Consider the following 27,959-nt stretch of genomic DNA (forward strand, 5'->3'; position numbering starts at 1 on the left):
AGGTGCGCCTGCGCAGAAGCGAGACGAGCCCGGACGCTGGAGCAATTCTCTGGCAGGCGGCGCCATTTTGTGCTAGGAGCTGAGAGAACCCAGGCCCGATTCTGTGTGAAGTGGGTGGCGAAGCCAGGGTCCCTGGAATGGCGGAGGCTCTCTCAGGCCTAGGCGATTCGGGTGCGGCGGGCGCTGCGGCTCTGAGCTCCGCCTCGTCTGAGACCGGGACGCGGCGCCTCAGCGACCTGCGGGTGATCGATCTGCGGGCGGAGCTGAAGAAACGGAACCTCGACTCGAGCGGCAACAAGAGCGCCCTGATGGAGAGGCTCAGAAAGGTAGGGCCGGGGCCCTCTGCCGGGACCACAGTTGGGTCGTGGGACTTCCGCAGCCGCAGCAGAGTTTGTGTGGTCTCGGGGCCCGCCTCCGGCCCCCATTTGCGGCCTGGCGCTCGTGCTTCTCCCTGCTCCTCCTAGGCCCCAGCGGGAGCGGCGAGCCCAGCCAGGCCCAGGTTCACATCCTAGCGCCGCAGTGGGGCGAGGGAAGAAAAGGAAAATCTGACACGACCGGAGGAAGCCGAGCCGCGCAGCCCTGGATGGCGGGTTACATCTCCCGATGGCTTGTTTTCCGCAGCAATTGCTGGTTGAGGGCTTTCCTCTCATTCCCAAAGATGGATGGGGAATCCTGAAATCCTCGCTTCCTGGGGGAGGCAGGGGAAGGTCGAGAGATTTGAACGGTCAAGGAGATTTGAACTCAAGACTGCGGAGTCCCTGAGCCCTCGCCGGCCGCGGGAGTCTTTTCGACAAAGATAGTTGTTGATTTTAGGCCAACGATCCTTGAATAGGAGGTTAATTTATAAAGTGAACATGTGAAGGAATTATTTAAAGGATAAAAAAAAAACACACCAATTTGGGGTTTGCCATCACTAGCTCCGGGGTATAACACGGAAGGGAAAGTGTCGTTTGCAATAGGGACCAGAAATGTAAAAGACGAGCTTGGGGAAGACACCGAGATGGCTTACCCCAAAGGGCAGGCAGTGTGCGACTGGGATTAGGGTTCTGGGGGGCTTCTGTAGCCTCATCTTTTGCATGGAAGACGTTTAATCCTCTCTTGCTGCTCGTGTAAAAAGAAGGAAAACATAGTGCTTTTGTTTTAGGACTAAGTGAGGTTGCCTGAAAGGCCTTGGCATATTGCCTGGTGCATGTAAACACTGGGAATCTGATTGCTGGCACAAGTCATTTTTTCTGTGTCATTTCCAAAATGGGGGCTGTAATCCCTACCTGAAGGGGTACTGAAGGATAGGAGTGAGAAACTCGGAGTCAAGTAAATGTTTGCATCTCTTACACTTTTCTTATTCTTGTTTGGCTTCATTTATATCCCCACCTAGCTCTTTTCTTTTATTTACTTTTTTTAAAAATTAATTTCAGAGAGGAAGGGAGAAAAGTAGAAACATCAATGATGCAAGAGAATCATTGATAGGCTGCCTGCTGAAAGGCCCCTAATAGGGATGGAGCCAGCAGCCCCCACCCACTCAGAATGGAACAGGTGACCTGGTTCATAGGTTAACATCAACCACTGAGCAACACTGGCCAGGCTCCTCTTGTTTTGAGACCCTCAGCCTTCACCCCTGTCTCCATTCCCTGCAGATAGTGTGCTTTGTGACTCATTCCACCCTGACTCCCAAACAGCTAAGGAATGGGGTTTTATTTACTGTATTTAAAAAAAAAAAAATTATTGATTTTTTAGAGAGAGGAAGGGAGAGGGAGAGAGAAACATTGATGAGAGAGAAACATCAAACAGCTTCCTCCTACTAGGGATGTGCCACCACCAAGGTACATGCCCTTGGCCGAAATGGAACCTGGGACCCTTCAGTCCACAGGCCAATGCTCTTATCTACTGAGCAAAACCAGATAGGGCTGGGGTTTTATTTTTTATTTTGAGTGCTGTTGAGAGGAAGTAGATATTTTTCCTATTTTTCTTACTTTCCCAGATAAGGAAGCTCAGGCTCAAGAGTGGTGAGGTGACATGCCCAGAGCCAGTTGGGGCCTTTCTAACTAGAGCTTATATTCTTTCGCTATGGATACTAACTTCCTTAACTTTTATTCACTATGAATACTAAAGTCCTTTATTCAGGGCAGGCAGTTCATTAACCCAGATGTTTACCTGGAGGAAACGCAACTAGGGTGGTGAGGGTTGGCACTTGGGAAGATGTAGTCCATGTTCTCAGCCATCAGAGCCTCCTGTCAACAAAACCAAATTGGGCATTTTATACTTTTTCCTCCCAGAGAGTCTGCATGTTTGCACAACTGATAAAATGGTATTAAATCCTCCTATCAGGCGGGTGGCTGAGACTGCATCTTCCATCACTGTCATCTTCCATCCCACCTTTTCCCTCCTTTCAGTTTCTTAGGGACATGGGCACTATGTACTAGTAAATACCGGGAGCCTATGAACTCGTCTACCATGCCCAAGCAAGTCTGGAATTATTGCTGATCTTCTCTTTCTCTCCAAGTTCTGTCATCCAGTTTGTATCCCTTCCTTGGTTTATTTTTCCTGGGACGGCAGAAGAGGAAAAGATGGAGGGATCACACACAAAGTTACCGTATTTTTCGGACCATAAGATGCACCGGACCATAAGACGCACCAGTTTTTAGAGAAGGGAAATGAAGAAAAAAAGATTCTGAAACAAATAGTGTCCTAAAATATTTTATGTGCATTAAAACCCAACATCACAGTCATAAACACATGTAATCAACCCTGTAAAGTAAACAGCAGCATTTAGAACCATTTTAGAGCCGGGCAAGCACACAGAGACCACACAGAGCCGGGCAAGTAAAAAAACTTTTTTTTTAAAGTATATGTGTGGGCTATATTTGGACCATAAGACGCAGGGACTTTTTCCCCCCACTTCTGGGGGTGGGGGGGAGTGCGTCTTATGGTCCGAAAAATACGGTAATTTGCCAGGGTCTATAAGGATGACTCAGAGCTCTCAGTCCCCATAGAGATGATCATGTAAACACTGCACCCCAATGAGAGTGAGAGTGAAATGTACTCCTCCTGTCTAGAACAGCTCTATTCTCTTTCTGGTTGTCTGCTCCTTGATCCCAGGGCAGAACTTTGATTTTTTTCTAGATCTGGCTTCAGAGAGACGAGAGAGGTTTTCTTTGCTCCTGATACAGATTAGGTAGGTGCAGGACTCCCCCAGTTCCATTCTAAATTCAGAAAGCAAGCTGGAAACTCCTGGGAATCTGAAACAGTCTACAAATAAAATGCAGTATTTGAAGTGGATTTATAAGAAAATTATGCTCACTGATTAGTACAGTAAATCATAGGAGAGAGTAGAGTGTGTCTTTTCATTTTTTAGTTCCATTGAGCCCGGGAATAGGATAAACCAGATTGTAGTGGTAGTGTCAAAAATAAGAAGGTAGTTTGTTCAGTGCTCACTTTACATGGGGGATAGAGTTCTCACATAGCTTTTAATGTAAGTGCTGTATTTTTTTTGTAACCCCATGTTATGAAGTGGAAAACAGTGATTAATTAAATCTCCTTAAGACCACAGAGCTTAGAACTGTTATCATCTAACTCCAGAACCCTTCTTCACTGTGTAGAGCAAGAGAAAGAATGGAAGGGGTGAAGGTGATGCACTTCCAAATCATTGACCCCCGAGCTTTTGTGAAAGTAAAGTCTTTGTTGACTTTCATGGTGAAAATTTTTTTTTCCATTTACCTTTCCTTTAGGCAATTGAAGATGAAGGGGGTAATCCTGATGAAATTGAAATTACCTCTGAAGGAAACAAGAAGACATCTAAGAGATCTAGCAAAGGTATCAAGGAATTTATGACCCTTGCTAATGTTGCAATGACTTCAAAACTACTTCCTTTGCTAATATGCCTCATTTACTTGGTCATATTTGGGACAGATCACTGTTTTATTTCTGTGCTACTTGGGAATTCAGAGGGTAAAAGGGGCAGTTACACCTTTACTCATTTCCTCTAGATTTCTCAGCAGCCTTTGCTATTCCGGGCTCTTCACTTTCCTTAGGATGGCTTGAGTCTACTATTGTTGTGACTGCAGAAATTAACTGTCGTCCCCCCCCCCCCTTTTAATATATATTGTATTGATTTTTTTACAGGGAGGAAGGGAGAGTGATAGATAGTTAGAAATGTCAATGAGAGAGATACATCGACCAGCTGCCTCTTGCATACCCCCTACCAGGGATGTGCCTGCAACCAATGTACATGCCCTTGACCGGAATCTAACTGGGAACCTTCAGTCCGCAGGCTGACGCTCTACCACTGAGCCAAACCGGCTTTGGCCTAACTGCCCTTTTGAATGCTGCCTGGCCAAAACAGAGTTGTCACTTTTATAGACATTACTTTCAAAAACTACCTGCTGTATAAAAAGCATTTTCCACATAGCATTAATGATGTTCACAATCTGTCCCAAACCTCCCTTTCCCACTTCCTCCCCCGTTACCTTCTACTACATTCTGGGCTTTCATCAGGCTGTAAAATATGTGGTTCATTCTCCTGGCCTTCTGTATTCTGCCCACTCTTCTTCCCTGTCTGTCTGTATTCATGCCCTCGTTGTCTCTCCTAAAGAGACAACTTGTGATTCTACCAATAGCAACTCAATTTGAGCAACAACAAAATTTCAACATAAGCAGTAATCAGATAAATTCAGATTACAAGTATTCCTTTTTGCCTAGCACAGTGGTAAGGGTAAAGAAAAATGGCTGATTTTAACAAAGATTCAGAAAAATTGGCACTTTTATTCATTGCGGATGAAATTGTGTGAATTGAAATAACTATCTTCTGGGATATTGCAATATTGTGTCTGTTTTTGTTTCAATCAAAGCCTTAAAAATACACATCCTCTTTGTCCTGGGGGTGCCATTTTTAGAAACATGTTCTAAGAGGATAATTGCCTAGATGCAAAAAAAAAAATCGCCAGAGTATTCATCTTTATTAGTGTTTTTAAAAAATTTTTAACCATAGGTCTTAGACAAATGATGATATCTCCATGCAGTGCTATTAAAGAATATGGGAATACTTCCTGGTCCATGTGGTTTGATGGATGGTTAGAGGTCAGCCCATACACTGAAAGGTTGGAGGTTGTATCCCTGGCCCCAGTTAGGGCACGTTCAGGAGGCATCCAATTGATGTGTTTTACATTGATATTTCTCTCTCTTTCTCTCCTTCCTTCCACTCTTCCCTCTCTCCTTTTGTTCTACCTTCTTGTGGGGAAAAAACAACAATGGAAAAATACCTTCGTGTGACGATTAACAACAACAAAAGAATATGGAAGTATGTTCACAACATATTAAGTGAAAAGATTATAAAATGACAGTGGGGGTGTTTTAGGTGGCCATTTCTTTGTGCTGTAGACCTATAAAAGTTAAAAATTATTTCTCCTGGCCCTAGCTGGTTTGGCTCAGTGGATAGAGTGTCAGCCTGCAGACATGAAGGGTCCCGGTTCGATTCCATTCAAGGGCACATGCCCGAATAATGGGCTTAATCCCCAAAGGTGGTGTGCAAGAGGCAGCCAATCAATGATTCTCATCAATGATGTTTATCTCTCTCTCCCACTCCCTCTCTGAAATCAAAAATATTTCCCAAAAAATGTATTGCTTCTGCAAAACGCATGTTACTAATCTCCTGCTTTGATAATTATCTCTTTAGGACGTAAACCAGAAGAAGAAGGTGTGGAAGATAATGGGCTGGAGGAAAATTCTGGGGATGGACAGGTATGTGTAGCATTGACAGTAATTCTCCTCAGCGATGGACCAGGAGCATTTCATTTGTTGATGGCTGTGTTTTGTTATGTCACAGGAGGATGTTGAAGCCAGTTTGGAGAACTTGCAGGACATTGACATGATGGATATCAGCATGTTAGATGAAGCAGAAATCGATAATGGAAGTGTTGCAGATTGTGTGGAAGACGACGATGATGATAACCTCCCAGAGTCTCTATCTGATAGTAGAGAGCTAGAGGGAGAAATGAAAGAACTTCCTGAGCAGCTTCAAGAACATGCTGTAGGTACTCGGTCTCTAGAATGTGCCCTGAGTGCATCAATTTCTCAAAAGTCATAATAGATGAAAAGTGGAGTATATGCTATACATTTGCAGAATGATTCATTAAACGTTTCATGGACACTATTGAAGGCTTGTCTGCCAGGCATTAGGCATTATGTTCTTTAATCGGGTGTGGGGAGGTGTTAATCGTGACCTAAGGATATTTTTCCCATTTATTTTTTAGAGAAAGGGAAGGGAGGACAGGAGGGGAGAGAGACATTGATTGGCTGCCTCCCTCACTCACCCTGACAGGGCCGAGATAGAACCTGCAGTCAAACTTGAGATCCCTTTGGTCATAACCAACTCTAACCACTGATTCACTCTGGCCCGGGCTGTTCTTTACACAACAGTATGACAAATAGGTGTTATTATGCCCATTTTCAGTTGAAGAAATTGAGGGTTTAAATGGTAAGGAACTATCTCCAGGATCATAAGAGGGTAAGAATTAACACCAGACCAATTCCAGAGTCTATGGACTTAACTCATGCACCATGTTGTCTTGGTACCATTTATTAGATAATTTTACTTTTATGAAGATAAGTTTGCTAGGTATACAGGATCGCCAGGGCTTTGTCAGTCCTGTGCTTATGTCCCTATACTCTGATTTGGATGTTGAAAATGGTAGGAAGCAGGGTACTCAGAAATGCCATTCCACTCAGGGCAAGTTGCCACCTCAGGGGCAGCAGTCCCATTGTCATTGGCATCCAGGTTTGGGGAAAGTGGTGGTGGCCACCAAAGTCTTAAGACTCCACTCCAACGCATGATTCTGGACCTTGTTCCTTAAGGAGTAGTCTCCAAACCTCATGCTCCAAATCTATTTATAATGTTTATATACTACAGTAGCCTACCTTATCCATGGGGGTAGGTTCCAAACCCCCAGCAGAATCACACTATATTGCTGTTTTGATTTCTGTACTATATTTAGGATTTTGTCAAGTGCGTTTTTTTTCAGTTGATTTTTAGAGTGAGGAAGGGGAAGGAGGAAGATAGGGAAATATTGATTGGCTTCTTCCTACATGCTCCTAACCAAGAATTGAGCCCACAACCTAGGCATGCACCCTGACTGGTAGTCAAACTTTCAGTACATGGGACAACACAACCAACTGAGCTACACCCCATGGCTGTCATAAGTGATTTTTCATGGCTGTTACTTGTTATTGTATAGATGTTCCATTATGTTACCTTATTGATCTAGTAAACTGTCTTCTCTGTTTATTTTACAGCTTGAGGACAGAGAAACAATAAATAATTTAGATACTTCATCATCTGACTTCACTATATTACAGGTAAATTGTTGTATCAATAATTTTTTAAAAATATGTTTTATTGATTTTTTTACAGAGAGGAAGGGAAAGGGATAGAGAGCTAGAAACATCTAGATGAGAGAGGAACATTGACCAGCTGCCTCCTGCACAACCCCCACCAAGGATGTGCCCATACCCAATGTACATGCCCTTGACCGGAATCGAACCTGGGACCTTTCAGTCCACAAACCGATGCTCTATCCACTGAGCCAATCCGGTTTCGGCTGTATCTCTCAATAATTTTAGCATCAGAGTTTATACTATAGTTTTTGGAAACCAGAGTAGACATTGTGTTGCACTCCCAAGGAAAAGTCATTGCAAGATTTGATAATATTGCCTACTTCATCAGCATCTTTAGAGAGAGTTTTGCTCCTCCCCTCCCCCCCTAAATACAATGTACCTGTTGCCAATGACTTATCGTCTTGACTTCCTACTCAATTACTATGGCTTCCCTATAACAGATGGCATATTTGGGAAAGTTTTTGCTGATTTGATTGCTGAGGGCATCCTCTGCAGAAAGACTGTTAGGTCAATAGCAAGGGGGGCTCCCTCCTTAAGAAAGATTGATGGGTCCAGACTAGGATGCAGGCAGGGTAGGCTGGGCAGAGCACAGACATCACAGCTGTGTCACATGGATTCCAAGGCTTCTGGTTCTGCCTTTGGGAAGTATTTCTTATGGAAAATGCAAGGAATTTTTTTGATTACTCTATCATGGCAGTTTCATTACCATCTATAAATATTAAACCTTAGATGAGAAAAAATGAGATGTAGACTAACTTACAGGTATAAGTTCAATAAATGTGGGTCCTTTTAATGTTTTGAATTTCCTTTTAATGCTTCTGCCAGACTTATATGTATGTAAACTGTTGGAATAAACTTACTTGGGTCAAATTTTAAATTATTTTTTTAATCCTTAATCAGGGGTATATTCTCCATTTATTTATTTTTTTAAAGAGAGGGCGGGGAGCAGAGAGCAAAACATTGATATGAGAGACACATCAACACTTTGCCTCCAGTACACGCCCCAACCAATACTGGGGATCAAACATGCAACCCAAGTACATGCAATTGACTTGAAATTGAACCCGCAGCTCTTGGCGTTTGACAGGCCAGAACTCGAATCATTGAGAAGCTGGCCAGGGCTTGAGTCTAATTTTTAATTGAAACTGTTTGTTTGTTTGTTTGTTTGAATAGATTTTTATTGATTGTAGAGATGGGGGGGGGAGTGTGGATCATCAATGATTACAGAGAATCATCAGCTGCCTCCTACACAACCTCTATTGGGATCAAACCTGCAATCCAGGTATACGCCCTTTACCAAAATCAAACCTGCAACCCTTCAGTCCACAAGCCAATGCTGTATCCACTGAGCCAAGCTGGCTAGGGCTTTACTAGAAACTGTTGTTAGGAAATGAAAATACAGTCAGCTTATTCCAGTCCTTGATTGTTTTTTTGTTTTTTTATGTTAACTGTGCTGCTTAATTAGAAATCCCTTTTAAATAAAATAATCTCTTTTAGCTCTGCCAGGCAGGGCAAGGTTGGTTGTTACTGGTTAAGTAGAGCCCTAGCCTCAAGGAGTTTACAAACCTCAAAAAATAAAACTTCCTGGAACTCAGCTATCTTTAGGACTGATGTCTCTCTTGATCTGAAAAGATGCATTTTATTTCTCCCTATGCAAAGAAAGGAGGAGCCAGTTTTGGTGTTTCACTGAGTTTTTGTTCTAGGTCAAAGGACTCCCAAGTTAAAATGGAAAGCACATAACCCTTTCCAGAGACAAATAAGAATATATTCATTTTTCTTTGGAAAAAGTTGAGAGAATTGTTCTACCTAGCATGATTCTTTGTTTTGCTCATAGTGTTTTACTTCCCAAAGTGGCATATGTTATGTTAAAACAACTTGATTAACAGTTAAATGAAACTATGAATAAAGTGAACAGTTTCCTAGGGCTTCCTAGAAGGGCAGGTCAATTTCCAGGGAAAGATACAGACCATCCACAACCATTTATAAGATATATGTGAAGTACGTGTGATGTGATGGTGTGGACACAGACATGAGTGAGAAGAAAGAATGGTCTCGGTCCTCCATGCGTGGAGTACACACATAAACAGAGCATTGGGAATTGGCCTGACTGGTATGCAGCCTTTGCTTACATCTGTGCTCTATGTGCTGTGTGTTCTTGAGCAAGTTTGTCAATCGTTCTTTGCCAGTCCCCTAATCTGAGAAAAAGATGACACTAATTGTTCCAACTTGCTAGTACTGTCTAGTGATTAATATATGTACACATACGATGTTTAAATAGTGCTCATCACTATTGACTGGAATTCTAGAATAATGTCCTTTGTAGGGGACAGGCATTACATATTGAGAGAAAGGCCCTTCAGCCTCTGAAGCCATTCAGGATGACCTTTCTATGATTCGAGGACCCCTCACCTAAATGTGTAAGACCTGGCTGCGAGTGAGGTCAGGGAACAAGTGGGCCTGTTGGGGAAGGAGGTGATGTGAGGGGTCATTTCTAAAGTTTTTAGGCCCCAGAGGGGCATGTGCTCATTATGGTGGCAAAAGTGCAGACAGATGGAGATGGGAATAGTAAACCAAAGGCTATTGTAGGTGAGGGATAACAATGGTCTGAATTGGCAGGGCTTCCTGAGAAGGATTGGAGGGATATTGAGGAATTAGGGCTGGCCCAGTGGGGACCTTGATTGTAGGAGATCTATGTAGTCTTGGAGAGCTTTCAGGTGACAAAGGGGTAGCTGTGGTACAACTGCAAAATAACAGTTTCCAACTACGTGCCTGTATTCCCTCAGTCTTGCGAATATTCTAAACTAATGCTACATTAATTACTGAAAACCTGGTTGTTTGCTATGTGTCAGGCATTCTGTTAGACACTAAAAGTAGAAAAATGAAAACACCGCTCTCCTGGCATTTAAGAGTTTTGTCTAGAGGGACGGATAGGCATGCGATCAGCTCATCACCATGAAAAGTGAAATGTTACTAGGTGCTGGGGAAACAGCAAACAATGAAAACCAGAGACCAGGTTGCTTGAGAGTAGCCTGAAACGTGGGGTTTGCGGCCCCGAGGAAGGAGCTGGAATGCCAGGTGTGAGGGCTCTTTTCCTTCACAAGCAAGTTCTTCCCCTGTTGCATTTGTGAATGCTCTAGTCCATGTTTTTATTTCCCTTTTAGTTATTGTAGTTTTTGGTATAAACCAAGTAGTACAAATCTTATTTTTTAATTTTATTTATTTGTGTGTGTTTTTTTCACAGGAAATTGAAGAGCCCTCCTTGGAGTCAGGTACTGTTCAATGAAAAATTTATCAGCGGGGGTTTGGAACTATTCTAGTTTTCCACCTTCTCTAATTTAAATTCTTAATTTTAAAAAGTTGCCCTAGTATAGTATACATTGTTTTAAAAGTTTACAATCCAGACCATACCAGGATCATAGAGATTGGAAACCCAGCCATATCACCAGATCTGTGAAAGTGGCTAATTTCTCATTTTGCAAAATGAATTTATGAGATGAACCGATCTCATGCCTTTTTAAATATAAACGGCACTTAAATGTATGTAGAAAGAGTTTGCATGCCTCTCGAGCTAATACTGCGGTAACCCACAGAACAGATCTTGTGATATTGGACAGTACCTTAACTTTATGGTTTTTAATTCAGGCAGTGCAGATTGAGGCAGGGAGATAAATTTTAAAACGTTGAGACATTACTGGAATCCAGAAGAGGAAAGAGTTTCTTCATGAGAATTCCAAACAAATACTATTCACTTTCTGGACTTCAAATATCTCAGAGCACCGATGGAAAAGATTCTGATTGTCATGTTGGACTGTTCTATTAAAAGAAATTCAAAGAAATTTGGAAATTGAGCTGTTCAGTGAATGGTGATACATTCAGTTAAACAACATGGACTTTGGAAGCTAAATTTGGAAGAGTCATATGTAAACGACGACAGAATGAAGACTGTCAAGAATCAGCCAGAAGGTTTTGGGGGTTAAATCTCTGGGATGCTTTTCTCTTCCATGTAGCATAGCGGCTTACTGTAGCAGTCGGTTGGCGTGCAGGTAGTGTAACCAGTGTAACATGTGTACTCACGGGTTTTCCAATCTCTGTGTAGCTAGCAGTTCTCTTCGTGTTAGTGTGGCAGCCGCGCCAGTTCCACATTTGTGATTGCTTTATTTCCCTGGTAATTAAACCTTGTGCCATTCTATTCCTGTTAAATCCGTAGAAAATGAGAAAATACTCGACATTTTGGGGGAAACTTGTAAATCTGAGCCAGTAAAAGAAGAAGGTTCCGAGCTGGAGCAGCCATTTGCACAGGATACAAGTAGCGTGGGGCCAGACAGAAAGCTTGCGGAGGAAGAGGACCTTTTTGGCAGCGGCCACCTGGAGGAGGGTGACTTAGATTTGGCCAGCGAGTCAACAGCACAAGCTCAGTGGAGCGAGGCAGACACCCTGTTAGCGGTAGTGAAAAGGGAGCCCGTGGAGCAGACAGGCGGTGACGAGAGGATGGACTGTGAACCTGTAGGGCTAGAGGAGCCAGTTGAGCAGAGTAGTAAAGCCTCAGAGCGCACAGAAGCCTCTAGCGAGGAGGTGGCAGAAGCGCCCCAGGAAGCCTCAAGCCCAGACCCCAGGGATAACAAAGAAGACGTGAAGAAGTTTGCTTTTGAAGCTTGTAATGAAGTCCCTCCGGCTCCTAAAGAGTCCTCAGCCAGTGAGGGCGCTGATCAGAAAATGAGGTTTGTTTTTTCTCAGTTTTAGACCAGACACTATCTTCTTTTCATTGGTGGTTTAATGACACACATAAGCTGTTTTTTCTACAATTGGCCAGCCAGACTGACGAAATTATAATTTACCTCTAAAGAATGTTTATTTCTCTTTGTTTATTTTAAACTGATTATATAATCTTTTTTCTTTTCTCAACCAGTCATGGTTGTTTTCATTAATTCTTCTTAATTATCTTTAGCCCAGCCGAATTAATTAACTCCTCTGGGTCTGAAATCTTATGGGTAGGTCAGATTTTCAATACAAGTTTGTCGGGGTATCATTTTTTCAGAACTAAATTTCGGGTAGGTATGCAACCTCAGCACGTGTTTTATAATTTTGAGTTGGTTTCCTTTCTGCTTCTTCCTCCTGGAGTGACATTGTTTTTTCTCTCTAGTTCTGTGGAAGATGACTCGGATACAAAACGGCTTTCCAAAGAGGACAAAGGTAGGTCCCTACGGCAGTGTCTTGTAGGTTATGTATCTTCAGCACCAGTGCGGTGTGTTAGTGCAATTCTCACCCAGATGTGTCTGTGTGTGTTACATGGGTCTTTTTCCACTCCTCTCTTCACTCTGCAGGTCCTGGGTTATGGGGAGCAGGCCAGTGATTTCGGGTTAATGCATCAATGTCATGCTGGCCCTTGTTTTCACGAGGGCACTTTGGAAATGGAAAAAAATGCTCTGGTGTCAGATATCTAGGAGTTACCTGGTATTTCAGCTTTATCAGTACCTTACCTCTAGATTACAATTTTCTTCTTTGACATTTTACTACCCAGATTCATTCTTAATTAGTATTATAAAAAGAACGATAACTGGGGTAGGTGCAAAGTATGTATCACCAGAAAGGAGCCCTGAAGTGGTTTGACACAGATACCAGCATTCTTTGTTCAAAAGCCACATCATGGTTTTTCATGATATGGTTTGGTAACTTTGAGGGAATCTCCATGATCCTAACAGCCCCTGGCTTGCTGTTGTCAATAGCGTTGCTGCAGGTCCTGTTGGGCCTAGTGTGTCAATCAAGTTGTGTAAGGACAGTGAACTTTGGGGGCTGCTGGTATATTGGACAGTTGGGGGAACTTATGTGGTTCCTAATGACTTTAAGATATTGTCTGAATTATATTCTTGACCAGACTCTTTGTGTGTGTTTTAAATAGGTCGTAGCAGTTCTGGTAGAAATTTTTGGGTTAGTGGACTTTCTTCCACCACCAGAGCTACAGATTTGAAGAATCTTTTCAGCAAATATGGAAAGGTAAGACCAAGGGTTTTCTGGAGAAGATGTCTTTAAGCCTTTATATGCAGATTTCTGTCCTCTCAGTGACCACTTTGACACCTTGCTGTTCTTTGAGCTCACAGTTTATGGCCTGTGCAGGATCACCTATCCCTCTACGTGTGGAGGTAACAGATCTGTGGAACCTCCAGGCCCTCTCTGTTTTCTGTTCTCCCCCATCCTCTGCCCCCAAGCTACCACTTTTTTTTAAGGCTTCAGGACTTAAACCCAAGAAGGGCTACAGGGGCTGTAGCAAAGGGCATGGCAGAGGATGCTATCAGCACTCTGTGAGCCAGTGGTAACTGCAGGACAGCACAAGTGAGGCTGTACACATACAGGCCTTTGCATCTTGACCAGTGACAGGTTCCGGCTCTGCCATTTACAGTTGTGTGCCCAGATTCATGTCATTCTCTTATGGGAACATCTGTATCATCTGTACACTGGCCCTTTGTTCTATACTTTAACACCTGCTTTTAGCCAGATAACCTACCCTTAGGGGTTGTCATAGTTATAGTTCCATGACAATTTAACAAATTTTGTATTTGTTTATTTCTGTTAAAAAATAAATAATAATAATAAACATTGTACTCAGTACTTCTGCTTTCCAGTGCCTTGATACCATCCTATATTTCCCCACTCCTATCCAGTCACTACATTTCTTATCTCTCCACTTTATATCCTACTGAGGGACCTTTAATTACTGCCTCCTAAAGATGGTATGTAGCTACAGCAGAGCTATGGATGCGCTGCCTGTGACCCTCACCTGTAGCCTGATTTAAAAAAATATATATATATTCATTTGAGGATTTCTTTTTCTTTTTGTCTTTTTTTAATACATTTTTCTGAATTCAGAGAGGGAGGGAGAGAGAGAAACATCCATGATGAGAGAGAATGAATGATCAGCTGCCTCCTGCATACCCCTTACTGGGAATCGAGCCGCCAACCCGTGCATGTGCCCTTGACCGGAATTGAATGGGGGACCCTTCATTCTATGGGCTGATGCTCTATCCACTAAGCCAAACAGTCAGGGCAGAGGATATTTTTTTCCATTGATTTTCAGAGAGTGGAAAGGAGAGGGGAAGACAGAAAGAAATACTGATGTGAGGGAAACACATCAATTGTGTTGCCTCATGCACACGTCCTGACCAGTTCCCCTGACCCTTCTATGCACTCAGTCAAACCAGTTAGGGCACCCATAGCCTGTTTGTACCTACAGCTGAGGCATTTGTGGCCACTTCCCCTGGGCACTCCCAGCCCCTCTCTCTTTCCTCCCTCCTCAGCCCTTGCTAATGGCAGTGATTGATAGACACTCATGCACCAGCCACTTTCCCCTCCAACCCCCCCCCCCCCCCCCCCACGGTTCCCACTACAGTTCCTTGTTTGTTAGGGCACTTGTGTTGGTTTCTTTCCTTTTTTCTCACCTTCTCCCTGTGGCTCCTGGACTTACCTCCCAAATAAATTACATCCAGGGCTCCTTTTCTGTTAGAGTCAGCTTTTGGGGCAAGCCAAAGTAAAACTTGGTACAGGCCCTTGTTCATATTAAGGCTTGAGCAAATTATAAGAGATAAAACCGACAGTATTTACCTTGGTTATTGATGTCCAAGAACTAACAAAGGGAAGATTAAACACGCCATGGTGATAGAAATAGCTGACGTCTCCCTGGGCCTCAGTAATCCGGGTGAGCCTTTGCTCATTCCCCTGAGGCCTCAGAGGAGATGGGTGCTCTCAGGAGGGAAACGTCACCCTGAGACCTATGTGTTCTTGGGAGCATTGTAGGTTTCATTGAACACAGAAGCAGACCGCTCTGAAGCCTTCCTTTGGGGCTAAGATTCCACGTGGAAAATAAGGATGAATACTGGCTCCTATGGGGCTTCTCCAGGACCTGGTGCCAGACATCAGCTGAAAGATTGGGGGAATTACTCAGTATGTGAGAATGTACCTTTAGTGCTTCAAATGTCTTAATGAAGTTGTTGTTATTCCTAATGAGATGGATTCTGCTTCCAGAGTGCTCATTGCAAACTTGTTTTTAGGTCAATAGCCGTCTATAGATGTGTCTTTCTATTTGCTGCTCACATCTATGACTGTATATTCAGAGTAACTTTTTTATAAGTTTGAGACAATATTAAAGGAATGTTTGCAGAACTCTGCCTTCATTTTGCTTTTGCCACACTGCCATCCTGTTTCCCTGGAGAAACAGCCATAAGTGGAGAAGGTCTTTGGAGTAGTTAACTTCAAGACAGTAGCATTATCTTCCCTAGTCGTCTGCCTCTTTTCAGGCACCTGGTGACAGGGTTTTCCCATGGATCCTCATACCAGGGAGGAAGCCTGACATGGGGCTTATCAGAGGAAAGCAGTGTGAACCGTAATGACTGTGTGGGAGGGTTTCGTGTGCAAGGCATATTTCTGTGTTTTCCTTTGAGGTGGTGGGTGCCAAGGTTGTGACAAATGCTCGGAGTCCTGGAGCTCGCTGCTACGGCTTTGTGACAATGTCCACAGCGGAAGAGGCCACAAAATGCATTAACCACCTGCACAAGACTGAGCTCCATGGGAAGATGATCTCAGTGGAAAAGGTAAAGGGCCATTTTCTTCTAGGGCTGTAACTATTTGAGGAAACAGTAAGGTAATACTTCCATATGCTTCTGTTTTTCAGGCAAAAAATGAGCCTGCTGGAAAGAAAACGTCTGACAAAAGAGAGGGTGAAGGGAAAAAAGAGAAGTTTGGCACCAGTGAGAGGTATTCTTTTTTCTAAAGAAATTGTAGCCAGGATGATTTTTTTCCATGTTTCACATTCTTCAAGTTCTCCCCAGATAGGGAAGAGCACGAGGCCCCTGACCCCCTTTATTTTTCCTATTTGTTGTAAGGCAGTTCCAGCACCAGTCATTGTGCTGGATTTCCTTAATCCAGGGGTACTTGGGGAAAGCAGGGTAGACTCCTTGTTCTTGGTTGTCATGTCCATGCCAGTTGAGGCAGCCTCCTTCTTGGCACTTGGTGCTCATTGCAAAAATCTGATAGTGGCTGGCTTGTTTATCAGAATACCTGATCTAACACACTTGTTTGTTTTGGGGTCTTCCCTAGATCAGCAAACCTTAAAAGGGAAGATAAAGCTGACAGGAAAGATGATGGTAGAAAGGGTGAAGATGGAAGTGGAGAAAAGAGTAAAGATCCAGATGATCAGAAACCTGGCCCTTCAGAGCGATCTCGAACCACAAAATCAGGTAGCACACCGCCTAACCGATATGGAAGAGCCGCATTGAGCTCTGTTCCTTGTGGTTTGTTGGTTTGCTGTCATCAGTTGGCAACACAAACTAGATTTATTTTCCATAGAGTTCAGTATTTTTTTTCTCCTTTGGATGTTTCTTGTTTCTTACCTTACACCTTTCTTCCTGTAGGTAGTCGAGGAACCGAGCGGACTGTAGTAATGGATAAATCTAAAGGTGTGCCTGTTATTAGTGTCAAAACATCGAGATCCAAAGAGAGAGTGAGTATTGATTTTCTAACGAGGGTATTTAGCAGTTTTTTTCACTTGACATCCATTTACATTTCTAAGTGTGTTTTAGAGATTCTTGAGGTTAATTTGAGAAAGGTTGTCTCCCTTTCAAAATGTAGATATCTTGAACTTAAAAAAAAAAAAGCTTTAAAGCTTTCCTTTAGGAGCACATGAGATCTTGCTCTCTGGCCCATGCTATCAGTTTGGTTATAATAAACTCTTTTTCCCCCTCAGTAAACTCTTGAAATTCTGAATAAATAAGTAAATGCTTTCCTTTATACTTAACTCTGTCCTGATGAGAATTATTGCTCTTCTTTTCTAAAGGTAATATTAAGATTCAAATGAAGCGGTGGACCTTTTCCCTGAGCCAGTGTTTACCAGTCCATTTTTCATTGCCTGCCCTGAAAGTTTTGACATTACTTCATTGTGCATTCCTAATCTACATGTGACCCAGCCAACCTGCAGCCACCTTAGCTTCATCCTGTACTGTCTCCTTGCAGATGCTTTGCAGAACCCAGAATCCACAAAATACCTGTTAGGTTCTTACTGCTTCAGTATCCCTTCTTTAGGGTTGATAATCATACATTCAACTTTTGACAGCCTTACAACTTTGATAGATGTAGGTTTCCAGGCTCACCCACATTTAGTTCACTAGAGGGACCCATGGACTGAGCTTATAGACGTACTTCCAGCTAAGGGTGGCTACAATGATGCAGTGAGCATACACAGTGGATCATGGAAAAGACAGGCAGAGTTTGGAGGGAACCCTTTACCAGCTCCTTTGCTTCCCTCCCTCCCATGAAGGCTCACGGAGCAGTGAAAATGCAGCAACCCACAGGTGATGCTTCTGCCCACAGAAGCCCATTAGAGTCTCAGCAAAATTTTTATTGGGGCTGGTTACTTAGCATGTATCAAATTCCCAACTCCCAGAAGGAAAGCAGGAGTTCCTGTGTAACTATAGTTTGCACACTTCAGGCATAGTGAACCACCCATACCTGTTAACCCTCCACTGGGGACACTGGAGCATCAAGTTCCCAGATTCCACCCTAGGCCCATTATGTTAACCCTGTGCTGCACAGATGACAAACCATTCCAGCTATTGAGTAGTGTGCATCAGTTTCAAGTAAACATTCTGATTATGGAAGTCTGTGTATATGTTTTTGCAAATATTTTAATATATGATAGCCTTTACTCTTACTTTATTAAAAATGGTTAGGCCCGGCCCACATGACTCAGTGGTTGAGCATCAACCTATGAACCAGGAGCTCACGTTTTGATTCCTGGTCAAGGCACATGCCTGGGTTGCGGACTCAATCCCCAGTGTGGGACATGCAAGAGGCGGGCGATCAATTATTCTCTTATCATTTATGATTCTCTTATCATTGATGTTTCTCTTTCTCCCTCTCCCTTCCTCTGAAATTAATAGACCTACATTTTTTAAGGAAATGGTAAAAAATGAAAGTGGATTCTAGGGCTAAAATAGGTAGATCTCAAAAAGAATGCAGTCAGCACAAATAAGGAATCCTCCCACATACCAAAAGGGGCCTCAGTTGGACACTCACTGCATATTAAATTATGAACAAAAACTACAAGATTAAGGAATTTACTGTGGATGCAAAAGACAAAGGATTAAAAAATACTTCTTTGATCTTTTATTATTAATTATTGTATTTTCCATATGAACAACTGGAAACCTTTTGCATCACCTGTATATTATAGTATTAAATGGTGGTGAAGATCTGTGATTTTGAATTATAAGCAATATATGAAGTTTCTTAGGAGGGAACCTCTTGTTACCTAGTTATCTCATTAATCTTCATTTCTTATCTTCATGTTGGATGCTTGGACCTGGACATGATTGTTTCTGTTGTCATTTCTACCTTCGTAATGTTCCTTGGTGAACCAGGTTTCTAAGAGCCAGGATCGCAAATCAGCCAGCAGAGAGAAGCGGTCTGTTGTGTCCTTTGATAGAGTCAAAGAGCCTCGGAAATCAAGAGACTCGGAGTCCCGCAGGTGAGTCAGGGTCCAGAAATGTTCACTGGTTGGTTGCTTCCCTGAACTGGTTATAACTGTGTCCGAGGCTATTTCAAAGTCTGCTGTGGGTGGAAACTGTTGGCCCCTTTGGTTTCCATTTTCCATGCTGTGACTTTTAGGCTTTTTCAAATTATTTTCTCATGTAAATAGGCTCATCTCTTCCTGAAGATTATGGAAGGGAACAGTGGCAGGAGATGGAATGTTTATTGGTGCACTCATGCTAGTTACTCCGATTTGCTCCTGAAGCTATGAAAAAGTAAAAATGGTTGTATAGATATTGAGGAAGCTGAAACATCCTCATCCTTCAATAAGCTGAGAAAAGAAAAGTTTTTATAATTTTTTGAAAACTAAAACTACATAGGGGAAGTGGATGTGTTGACCACGTTGAGTGAAAGTTTTCCTTATCAAGAAAGAACTTTTAAACTGTAGTTTAAAAAAATAATTGTTAGTAAAACAAAAAAACAAAAAAAAAGTCTAGAAAGTGAGAGGAAAAGGAATGGGTTACTGTTTTTAATGTCCTATATAGAACTTTATGCCTAAGAGGGAAAGGCATTGGGCAGCGGAAATTTTTGTTTTCATAATGTAATTGGCAAATAAATCTGCAGAACCGAACCATGTACATGTGGAAATTAACCTGATAGAAATGACATTTCCCAGTAGTGATAGACTCTCCCAAAAATGACTTCGGGTCATTTGTTCTTTGGACACTCCTTTGGGTCTCCCAACTCACCAACGTCCTTGACAAAATTGTAAAAATGGACTGATGAGTGAACACAAGCATAAAAATTAAAATTATTCATATAATATGAAAGTAAGTATATTTGTGAATTTTAGCTTTAGAGGTCCTGAAAAGTCATGAGGGAGAAGTAGACTAAATCATAACTTAACCTTTCTATAATGAAAGACTGAAAAAAAGTCAAAAGACATGTGACAGTTGGGAATAAAGGTCATTTGAAATCAATGTGATAAGGAAAAAACCTGATAGTAAAATGGATAAAAGACATTCAAGTGTCCAGGAAACCTGTAGAAAGTGGTTCAGCCTCCCTGGGGATCAGGGAAATTGAGATGAAAACAGCAGTGAGACCAGCTTTTCATTCACCAGTTTAGTTTGATCCACCATTTGAATTATAGTGTGGGAGACGGGTATTGGTAGGGTGGGAGTGGACATGGCACACAGCCTCGGGAGACATTCTGCATAGGCACACTTCTCAGTCCTATTGTCCCAGACACAGTAATGCCACCTCTTCAAAGCTCCCTGGAGGAACTTATGCACAGGACAATGGGGATATGGGTGTCCCTTTTTGTGAGATTGGGAACAACCATGAGGTCTGCCTCTGGGTGCTGGTTATGTAAACCTGCCTACTCCACGAGCTCCTTCCTGAAAGCCCATGGAAAAATACAAAATGGGGAAGGTTCTGGATGTGTTACGTGAGCCAAGGATGCTGCCATTTTGTCCTAAATACAGACACAAACAAGGCAAGATTATGCATTTCTGTTAGTACAAATATGTGTCAGTAAGTGCATAGCAAAAGATGGAACGGAGACAGGCTCGCAGATATACAGAGACTGGAGGAAACGTGCTATTCTATGATCAGTGTCACTACCACAAGAATGGCTCTCCAGCATGGGGCAGGGGCCCTGCATGGCCTTGATGGCACTTTACAACTCAGCTGTTACAGGCCCTTGCTTGTTGTTAAATTCACCTGAATTTATATAACAGCAGCAAATGGCTTTGATTCTAGTGCACTAGCTTGGTTTCACGGTGACTAATTGAAGTTGCTGATTTAGAGAGCAAAGGTTCTAATTCAGACTTTCTATGACAACTATGTTCTGTTTCTTATTTTAGAGGGTAATTTTACAGAATCAGATGTTGAACTTAGTTTATATTATAGATCCCACACATACCTCTTTGCTGTAACCTGGCTGGTCTTGGACTCCTCTGTAAGCACAGCCAATGCTTAGTTTCCAGGCTCTTGCCTCTCTTTTGTATGCAGTGGGTTCCATCCTTGTTCTTCCTGCTAGAGCAGCAGTTCTGAGGTCTACACCCAGCCCTGCAAGCTACATTTCTGCAGTATTCCATGGCTGATCCGCATTCATTAAGCTCACCCCACTGGGTGATGCTACAGCCCTGCGGCCTTTGGGCCCCTGCAGCTTCTGTTCTCTGCCCACAGGTTGCGTGAGCGCAGTGAACGGGAGCAGCTCATGCAGGCACTGTGGGAGCAGGAGGAGTGGGAGCAGCTGGAGTATGCCCGAGAGAGGCTGGCCTTCCATCGGCACCGCCTGGAGCGGGAGCGCATGGAGCGGGAGCGGCTAGAGCGGGAGCGCATGCATGTGGAGCATGAGCGCAGGAAGGAGCAGGAGCGCATTCTCCGAGAGCGGGAGGAGCTGCGGCGTCAGCAGGAATTACGCTATGAGCACGAACGGCGGCCTGCTGTGCGGAGGCCCTATGATGTGGATGGCCGGTAAGCCGAGCTGCTCTGACTGGCTACCCTTGGGTGGCCTATGACATTACGAATTGTGTTTTGCTTCCCAAAATCAGGTTCACTTCGGATTCTTATCTAAAAGGAAGCACTAGTACTTGCTACAGTCCAACTAAATATCCTGTACTTGGTCGGGGAATCTGCAATGGTCTGAGGTCCAGTGCGGAAATAGTTGGAGAAAGTTGTGCTGATGAAGGCATTATCTTCAGTCCCAGAGCAGATTCCTTGAGGGGGAAGTTCAAGTACCCAGGCAGGCAGACCAAAGAGCACCTGCTCTGAGCCCCTTCCAGGCTTTGTAATCATTGCAGTAATTTGTCTTTGCTTATTCAAATAATAAAACTTTCTGTTACAAAAAATATTGATGCGGTACGTGAAACTAAAGTGCTAACCACCAGTGAAAAAGAGGACTAAATTTGAACCCTGCTGTGAGGACTCTGGGTGGTAATCCCAGCAGTGATCCTTTCTGAGTGTTTCCAAATGCATTTATCTTTTTTCTTCCTTGAGCTAAAAGAGGTCTCTATATAACATACAACATGACTTCTATAAGAGGTCTTGAGATTTCTTCAGGACTTTTCAGTGCCTTTGTGCAGAATACTGATGCTGGGAGTCTGTTCTACTCATAAAAGTTTTCAAACATAAAGTACTTCTAAAAGACCTCCCCACTGGATGTCTTTAATGGGTCAAGCCAGTGTCTTGGGTGAAGACACAGAAGTACATTATAGAGCCCTGATAACACCTCTTGTTTGCTGTCTTGATAGAATGAGGCCAACCCTCAGGGTGGCCATTCTGCAGATGAGTATGTGTGATCAACTCTTACAGGCCAACCAAAGCTTTTCTATGTAGGGGAACGGATGTGTTGAACAAAATAGAAAGTCATTCAGTCAGATTTTTCTGTTTGATTGTTAATCCTCATCTGAGGATATTTTTCCCATTGACTTTTAGAATGGAGTGGAGGGAATATGGGAGGGTGGCAGAGAGAGAAAGCGACATCTATGTGAGAGATACACATCGATTGGTGAGAGATACCCACACACACTTCTATAGGGATCGGGGATCAATTCTATAACCCAGGTACATGCCTTAACGAGGTATCAAACCTGTGATCCCTTCGATGTGCAGTCCAACATTCTAACCACTGAACAGTACCAGCCAGGGCTTTCAATCATACCTTACATCACCCAGCCTTTCTCAGCTTGTACAGCAAAGAATACTATTGATCAAGTTAAGTGGAGGGGTCAGGGTTAGTCTCGGGGGGGTAGTTCACCAGCTCCCACAAGATGGTTTATTTGGAGGGGGGACATGCACTCAGCCCTTTCTTACTTCCCATCCCAGGCGAGACGATCCCTATTGGCCAGAAGCCAAGAGAGCTGCCCTGGATGAGCGTTACCACTCTGACTTCAGCCGCCACGACCGCTTCCACGACTTTGACCACAGAGACCGGGGCCGCTACCCTGACCACTCAGTAGACAGGTTAGCTGAGCCCCCACGATCCTGCCTACTTATAGCAGGTGCTGTTTGTCCTAGGTCATTCCTAATAGCATGGAAGTGAGGTTGGCCCTTCTAGGTTCTGTGAATCCACTTGAACAGTGTGTATGTGGAGTACTGGATTCAGTTTGGGAGATGTTTTCTATTTGGTGGTCTAACCACTAGCTCCTTACGGTTTCTTTTCAATTATCTCTTTCAGGAGAGAAGGTTCCAGGTCAATGATGGGAGAAAGAGAAGGACAGGTAAGTCAGAAACTATGGTTGTAGGCCAAGTTTTCCCATTGAGTTCTCTTTCGTTCTTCTACCAGCCTTCCTCAGTGCGAGAATGAGTAAAGGAGAAGGGCAGTCAGTTACTGTGTGTGGGATGACAGTTTGAATTATGCTCAGCTTGTTTGGAGATCTCAACAGATTTTCTGAAGCCTTTTTTGGATTTGACCTCAAGTTCTATACGCCTAGAAACTAAATGCACAGGTAGTAAAATGCTAGAGAGCCTTGGGTGAGTCTGAAAGGCTCTGTAGGAATATACCTTGTGACCTACACAGCTGACAGATGCCACACTTCCTTGTAGAATCCAAGTGCACCTGTGGTCCCTGGTCAGCCTTCCCTGCTGATCCTAGATAGCATCCCAGTCTCTGGTTCACACTCATTCCCTTTGCAGAATTAACACCTTAGGAAATAAGCTTAGTTTTCTACTTTATTTCTTATCTTACATGTGGATTGAGAAATTTCCCAAGGAGCGCCAACTCTTGAGTGGTTAAATGGAAAATCGAAGGGATTGAGAAAAGGTTGTGGTCAGGCTGATTTTCAGCAGAATTGCTGTCCTATGAGTCTGTCCTTTCCCTGACTCCAGCATTTTCCCGGCCTGTCCATCATTTCCTAAGAACGTGGCTGAGGGTGGCTTGGTTCCTTGGTATATCAAGGGGTTCCTCTGCCACCTCAGGACTAATTCTGTGATCCTCACATGAGTTTTCTTTACTCTTGGAGATAAATCTTACATACAGCCAAATCTAGACCCAGTCTGAAGGTTTTTCTTTGGTGGAGAAGTTGAACACGGTGGTTAAACTGTCAAAGCTCTAAAATCAGAACCAGGGTCATGCCTGTTGCCACCACTTTTGCCGAGCCGATTTCTTAGCTGTGAAATGAGGTTATTGTACCACATAGGTGGTTGAATAAATGAGACCACATGGTCAGAGAAAGTGTTTGCACAGTCCCCCACACGAGGCTGTTATTGTTAGCAGGTTTTCATCTGGTATCAGACAATGCAAAACTGAAAGGATTTGTTGTTTTTAGTGGCAGATGATGGCATATAACAACAGAAAGGGGAAATAGCACAGACCTTTGGGGCCTTGTTGAACTGTTACATGGGCTAGTTAGTTTGACAAAGGAATTGGTTAAACTTTAAAATGCCAGAAAGATGCTGAAACCGGTTTGGCTCAGTGGATAGAGCGTCGGCCTGCGGACTGAAAGGTCCCGGGTTCGATTCCGGTCAAGGGCATGTACCTTGGTTGCGGGCACATCCCCAGTAGGGGGTGTGCAAGAGGCAGCTGATCGATGATTCTCTCTCATCGATGTTTCTAACTATCTCTCTCTTCCTCTCTGTGAAAAATCAATAAAATATATTAAAAAAAAAAAAAAAATGCCAGAAAGAGAAAGAGGTGGAAATGGGCTTTAAAGAACCAGGTCTTGCTAAGTTGAACTTTCCTGCTTCCCTGTATTAAATACTCCTCTGTCCAGTTATGTGTTTTTAGATAGAAGGCTATGTATAAAAATTCATTCTTTCTTAAACCTTAGTCTTTGTCCAAAATCAAACGAAGCTCTGTAAATCTTGAGCTGTGATTTATTTTGTAGAAGTGTTGTTTCAGGGGCCCGCTTTAAACAGCTTCTCTTTGGTCGAAGCCGGTTTGGCTCAGTGGTAGAGCGTCGGTCTGCAGACTGAAAGGTCCCAGGTTCGATTCTGGTCAAGGGCATGTACCTTGGTTGCGGGCACATCCCCAGTACAGGGTGTGCAAGAGCCAGCTGGTCGATGTTTCTCTCTCATCGACGTTTCTAGTTCTCTGTCTCTCTCCCTGTCTGTTAAAAATCTATAAAATATATTTAAAAAATAAAAAAATAAACAAAAAATAAACAGCTTCTCTTTGACAGCACAGACTTAGGTGGACACTTCGGTCTTTGGTTTCGCCCCTTGAAGGGACAATGCTGGTTTGTCCACCTGGTAAAATTGACACCTTATCTTCTCTTGTTGAGGGGAGGTCTCCGTGCACATTTAGGGTTAAGAGACCAGGTGGCGGTTAGGGCTTCATGTAAGGGCATGACCTTGGAGGGCTCCCAGCCTAAGGGGTATGTGAACATGGCTGTGGGCAGTGACCGGGCTGCTGTAACAGGCATCCAAGGCGCTTCATGACCAGGGCTCCCTTCTGGTTCCTTCTCATATCAAATGTGGTTCTGGGCAAATCCCCCAAGGTCACCAGTGGGGTTTGTGGAACAGCAAATCATGGAGGGAAAGCCACCTCCTTGGTTCCTAAAAGTCATCCATGGATGTTCCTCTAGCAGACAGGGGCTTCTCTCATCCCTCCTTCTTGGAGCACAAAGAGTGGGGCCAGGCACTACTGAGGCTGCGCAGCCCAGTGCTTGTTGGTGCAGAGCCGGTGGCAGGTCGGGCATAATGCCAGGCCCAGTAGTGAGTTGTGTTAAAGGATCCCTTGTGGCCCTTGTACTCTGTGGCTCTGCAGGGGGTTTATATTGTTAGCACAGGGGCTCATTCTTGGCATGGAGCAGTTGCTAGGTGCCAGCACCCCTCAGTCCCTCAGTCTCTCAATTCTCTGCCTTCTGGTTAGGGTGAATCTCAGCCCTAAATATCCTTCTCCTTCTCCTTTTCCTTCTTCTCCTCCTCCTCCTCCTTCTCCTTCTCCTTCTCTTTGTCTCTGAGCACCTGTTCTTCAACTGGCCATGAGCAAGCTTCAGCAATGCAGCTGTGTCATGTGAGATGAAATGGCATGTGTGGCATAAGGCAGTGTGCAGAGTGCCTGGCAACATGGACTCGGGTGTGCAAGTGCTTCTGAGTAGTAGTTGTCTTTATTACCTGTTGCCCCAAAGGCCTTGGGATGAGGGGTTAATACGAAAGCCTTTTCATTTTGGCTCTTTAACATTCAGCATTATCCTGAACGCCACGGAGGACCAGAGCGCCACGGACGGGACTCCCGTGACGGGTGGGGCAGATATGGCTCTGACAAGAGGATGAGCGAGGGCCGGGGACTGCCTCCTCCACCCAGGTTTGTGTCTCACACTCCAGTTCCCTTGTGGGCCTCACATAGAGCTGATAGGCTGAGGACCCACCGTCTGCGGGGGTGAGATGAGCACTGGCTCTATTACTCAGGCCACCTTGGAGCTCTTTGAATAACATGGGCCAGAGCCAGCCCTGTTTCCCTCAGTCCCCACTGCCTGAAGGGCTGGGGGGCTGGGAACACAGCATGCAAAAACCACGCCCCAGAACCCACTCCTGTCGCTGTTCTGAGAGGCAGAGATGGGGCCCTCCAAATCAGAGATGTTTCTTTCCAAGGGGCAGGCGTGACTGGGGGGACCATGGCCGAAGAATTGAGGATGAGCGTGCATGGCAGGGTGCTGCTGATGGAGACATGATAGACAGGGGCCACAAGAGGTGGCAAGGTAAGGACTGGCTCTCAGGGAAGCATCTGTCTCTCCGTAGAGAAGCATCTAGAAAGTTGAAGCTGCACCTGTTCTTCACTAATCATTGCTAATCCCCCTCCTCTGAGAGCAGGAGTACTTTCTCTGCTCTTCCTCCCCAGGGCCTGGTAGAGGAGAAGCCCCTTAATGACTGGGTGGGGTGGGAGTGAGGGTTGGCACAGAAGAGTGATGTAGGTGTTGGTAACCCCTCCCCCCTGTAACTTAGTGAGGACCGTCCTGTGGCCTTCTGGTGCTTATACATTCCCTGGGGACCTGTGAGATTTGGTTTGACTGGGTGGCTCAAGAAAGGGACTGGACACACCAGAACCCTGTGTCATTGTCCTCTAAACTGCATTCTGTGCTTGGAAGCACCATGTGAAAAGTGTCTCTTGTTTTCCAGGTGGTGAGAGAAGCATGTCTGGTCACTCTGGGCCAGGTCACATGATGAACAGGGGAGGGATATCAGGGTAAGGCATTCTGTTGGTCGGTCTCTCTATATGTTAGCTTGCCTTGGGGGAGTTTTTGAAACATTCAAGTCTTCCCAACTTACCCTGCCTCCCCTAATGCTGTGTCCTAAAATGGTGCGAGGTCTGTCCCATGGTGCTGCTGCTTGAGGAAGGAGGGTTCTGAAGAGCATGTGACCCACAGGCACCCAACACATCCCACTAAACAGCATCTGCATTTGTTCCAGGCGTGGCAACTTTGCCCCCCGTGGGGCCTCTCGGGGTCACGTGATCCCGCGTGGTGGAATGCGAGGTGGATTTGCTGGCCAGAGCCGGGGCAGCCGACCTAACGACGCTCGCTTCACTCGCCGCTACTAAGTGCTTGGAATCCTGTGTTCCATCATGTGGCAACCAGAGTACGTTCTGTTAGGATTTATCTTAAACTCTGTACAATAACTTTTTTTTATCTGCTGCCATATTGTTGCTTGATACAATGTGAATTTTGTTTTGTTTTTGTTTTGTTTTGTTTTTGTAATAAAAGTGTTCCTGTTCACATATCCTTTATTTAAAGCATCTTCTCTTTTTACTTCTGCCTCTTTAAAACAAAATTGTACTCAGCACAGCTTTTCCTTTAGGGAAAGAGGGCAGCTTCCAGGGACTAGGGGGTTTCCAGCAGTCCTGTAGTCCTTGCTGAACAGGCTGTTATTTTCTGTGTGTGGTAAAATATATGTAACATGAAATTTACTGTTTTAACTATTTTTATGTGCACCGTTCAGAAGTGGCATTTAATTCACACTGTGTACAACCATCACCAGTCATCTTTAGAACTTATTTCCCCAAACTGGAACTCAGTAAACACTAACTTATCTCCCCCTCCCCCTCCCCAAGCACCCATCATCTACTTTGTCTCTGGATCTAACTCATCTACGGACCTCACATGAGCGGAACTGCATCC

The 27,959-nt window shown here is 44.0% G+C and overlaps 1 protein-coding gene across 3 annotated transcripts; it reads left to right on the forward strand.

Moving 5' to 3' along the window:
• Positions 1-27,757, forward strand: LOC118731181 (scaffold attachment factor B1). 3 transcript variants are annotated; one of them, XM_036459522.2, is made up of 21 exons: positions 1-326; positions 3,726-3,810; positions 5,669-5,733; positions 5,819-6,022; positions 7,285-7,347; positions 10,628-10,655; positions 11,594-12,104; positions 12,527-12,576; positions 13,283-13,377; positions 15,816-15,965; positions 16,046-16,128; positions 16,471-16,610; positions 16,785-16,873; positions 18,789-18,895; positions 21,088-21,378; positions 22,729-22,866; positions 23,081-23,123; positions 26,031-26,149; positions 26,437-26,543; positions 26,962-27,028; positions 27,253-27,757. In XM_036459522.2, the coding sequence occupies exons 1-21, from the start codon at positions 138-140 to the stop codon at positions 27,380-27,382; spliced, it is 2,754 nt and encodes a 917-aa protein (XP_036315415.1). In that variant the 5' UTR covers positions 1-137; the 3' UTR covers positions 27,383-27,757. The 3 variants fall into 3 exon arrangements, with proteins under 3 accessions (XP_036315415.1, XP_036315416.1, XP_036315417.1); XM_036459523.2 differs by having other exon boundaries at positions 2-326; positions 26,443-26,543; XM_036459524.1 differs by lacking the exons at positions 1-326; positions 5,669-5,733; positions 5,819-6,022.
• The last annotated feature ends 202 nt before the right edge of the window (positions 27,758-27,959 follow it).

This window comes from Pipistrellus kuhlii, unplaced genomic scaffold (assembly GCF_014108245.1).
Source record: "Pipistrellus kuhlii isolate mPipKuh1 unplaced genomic scaffold, mPipKuh1.p scaffold_m20_p_30, whole genome shotgun sequence".
NCBI lineage: Eukaryota > Metazoa > Chordata > Mammalia > Chiroptera > Vespertilionidae > Pipistrellus > Pipistrellus kuhlii.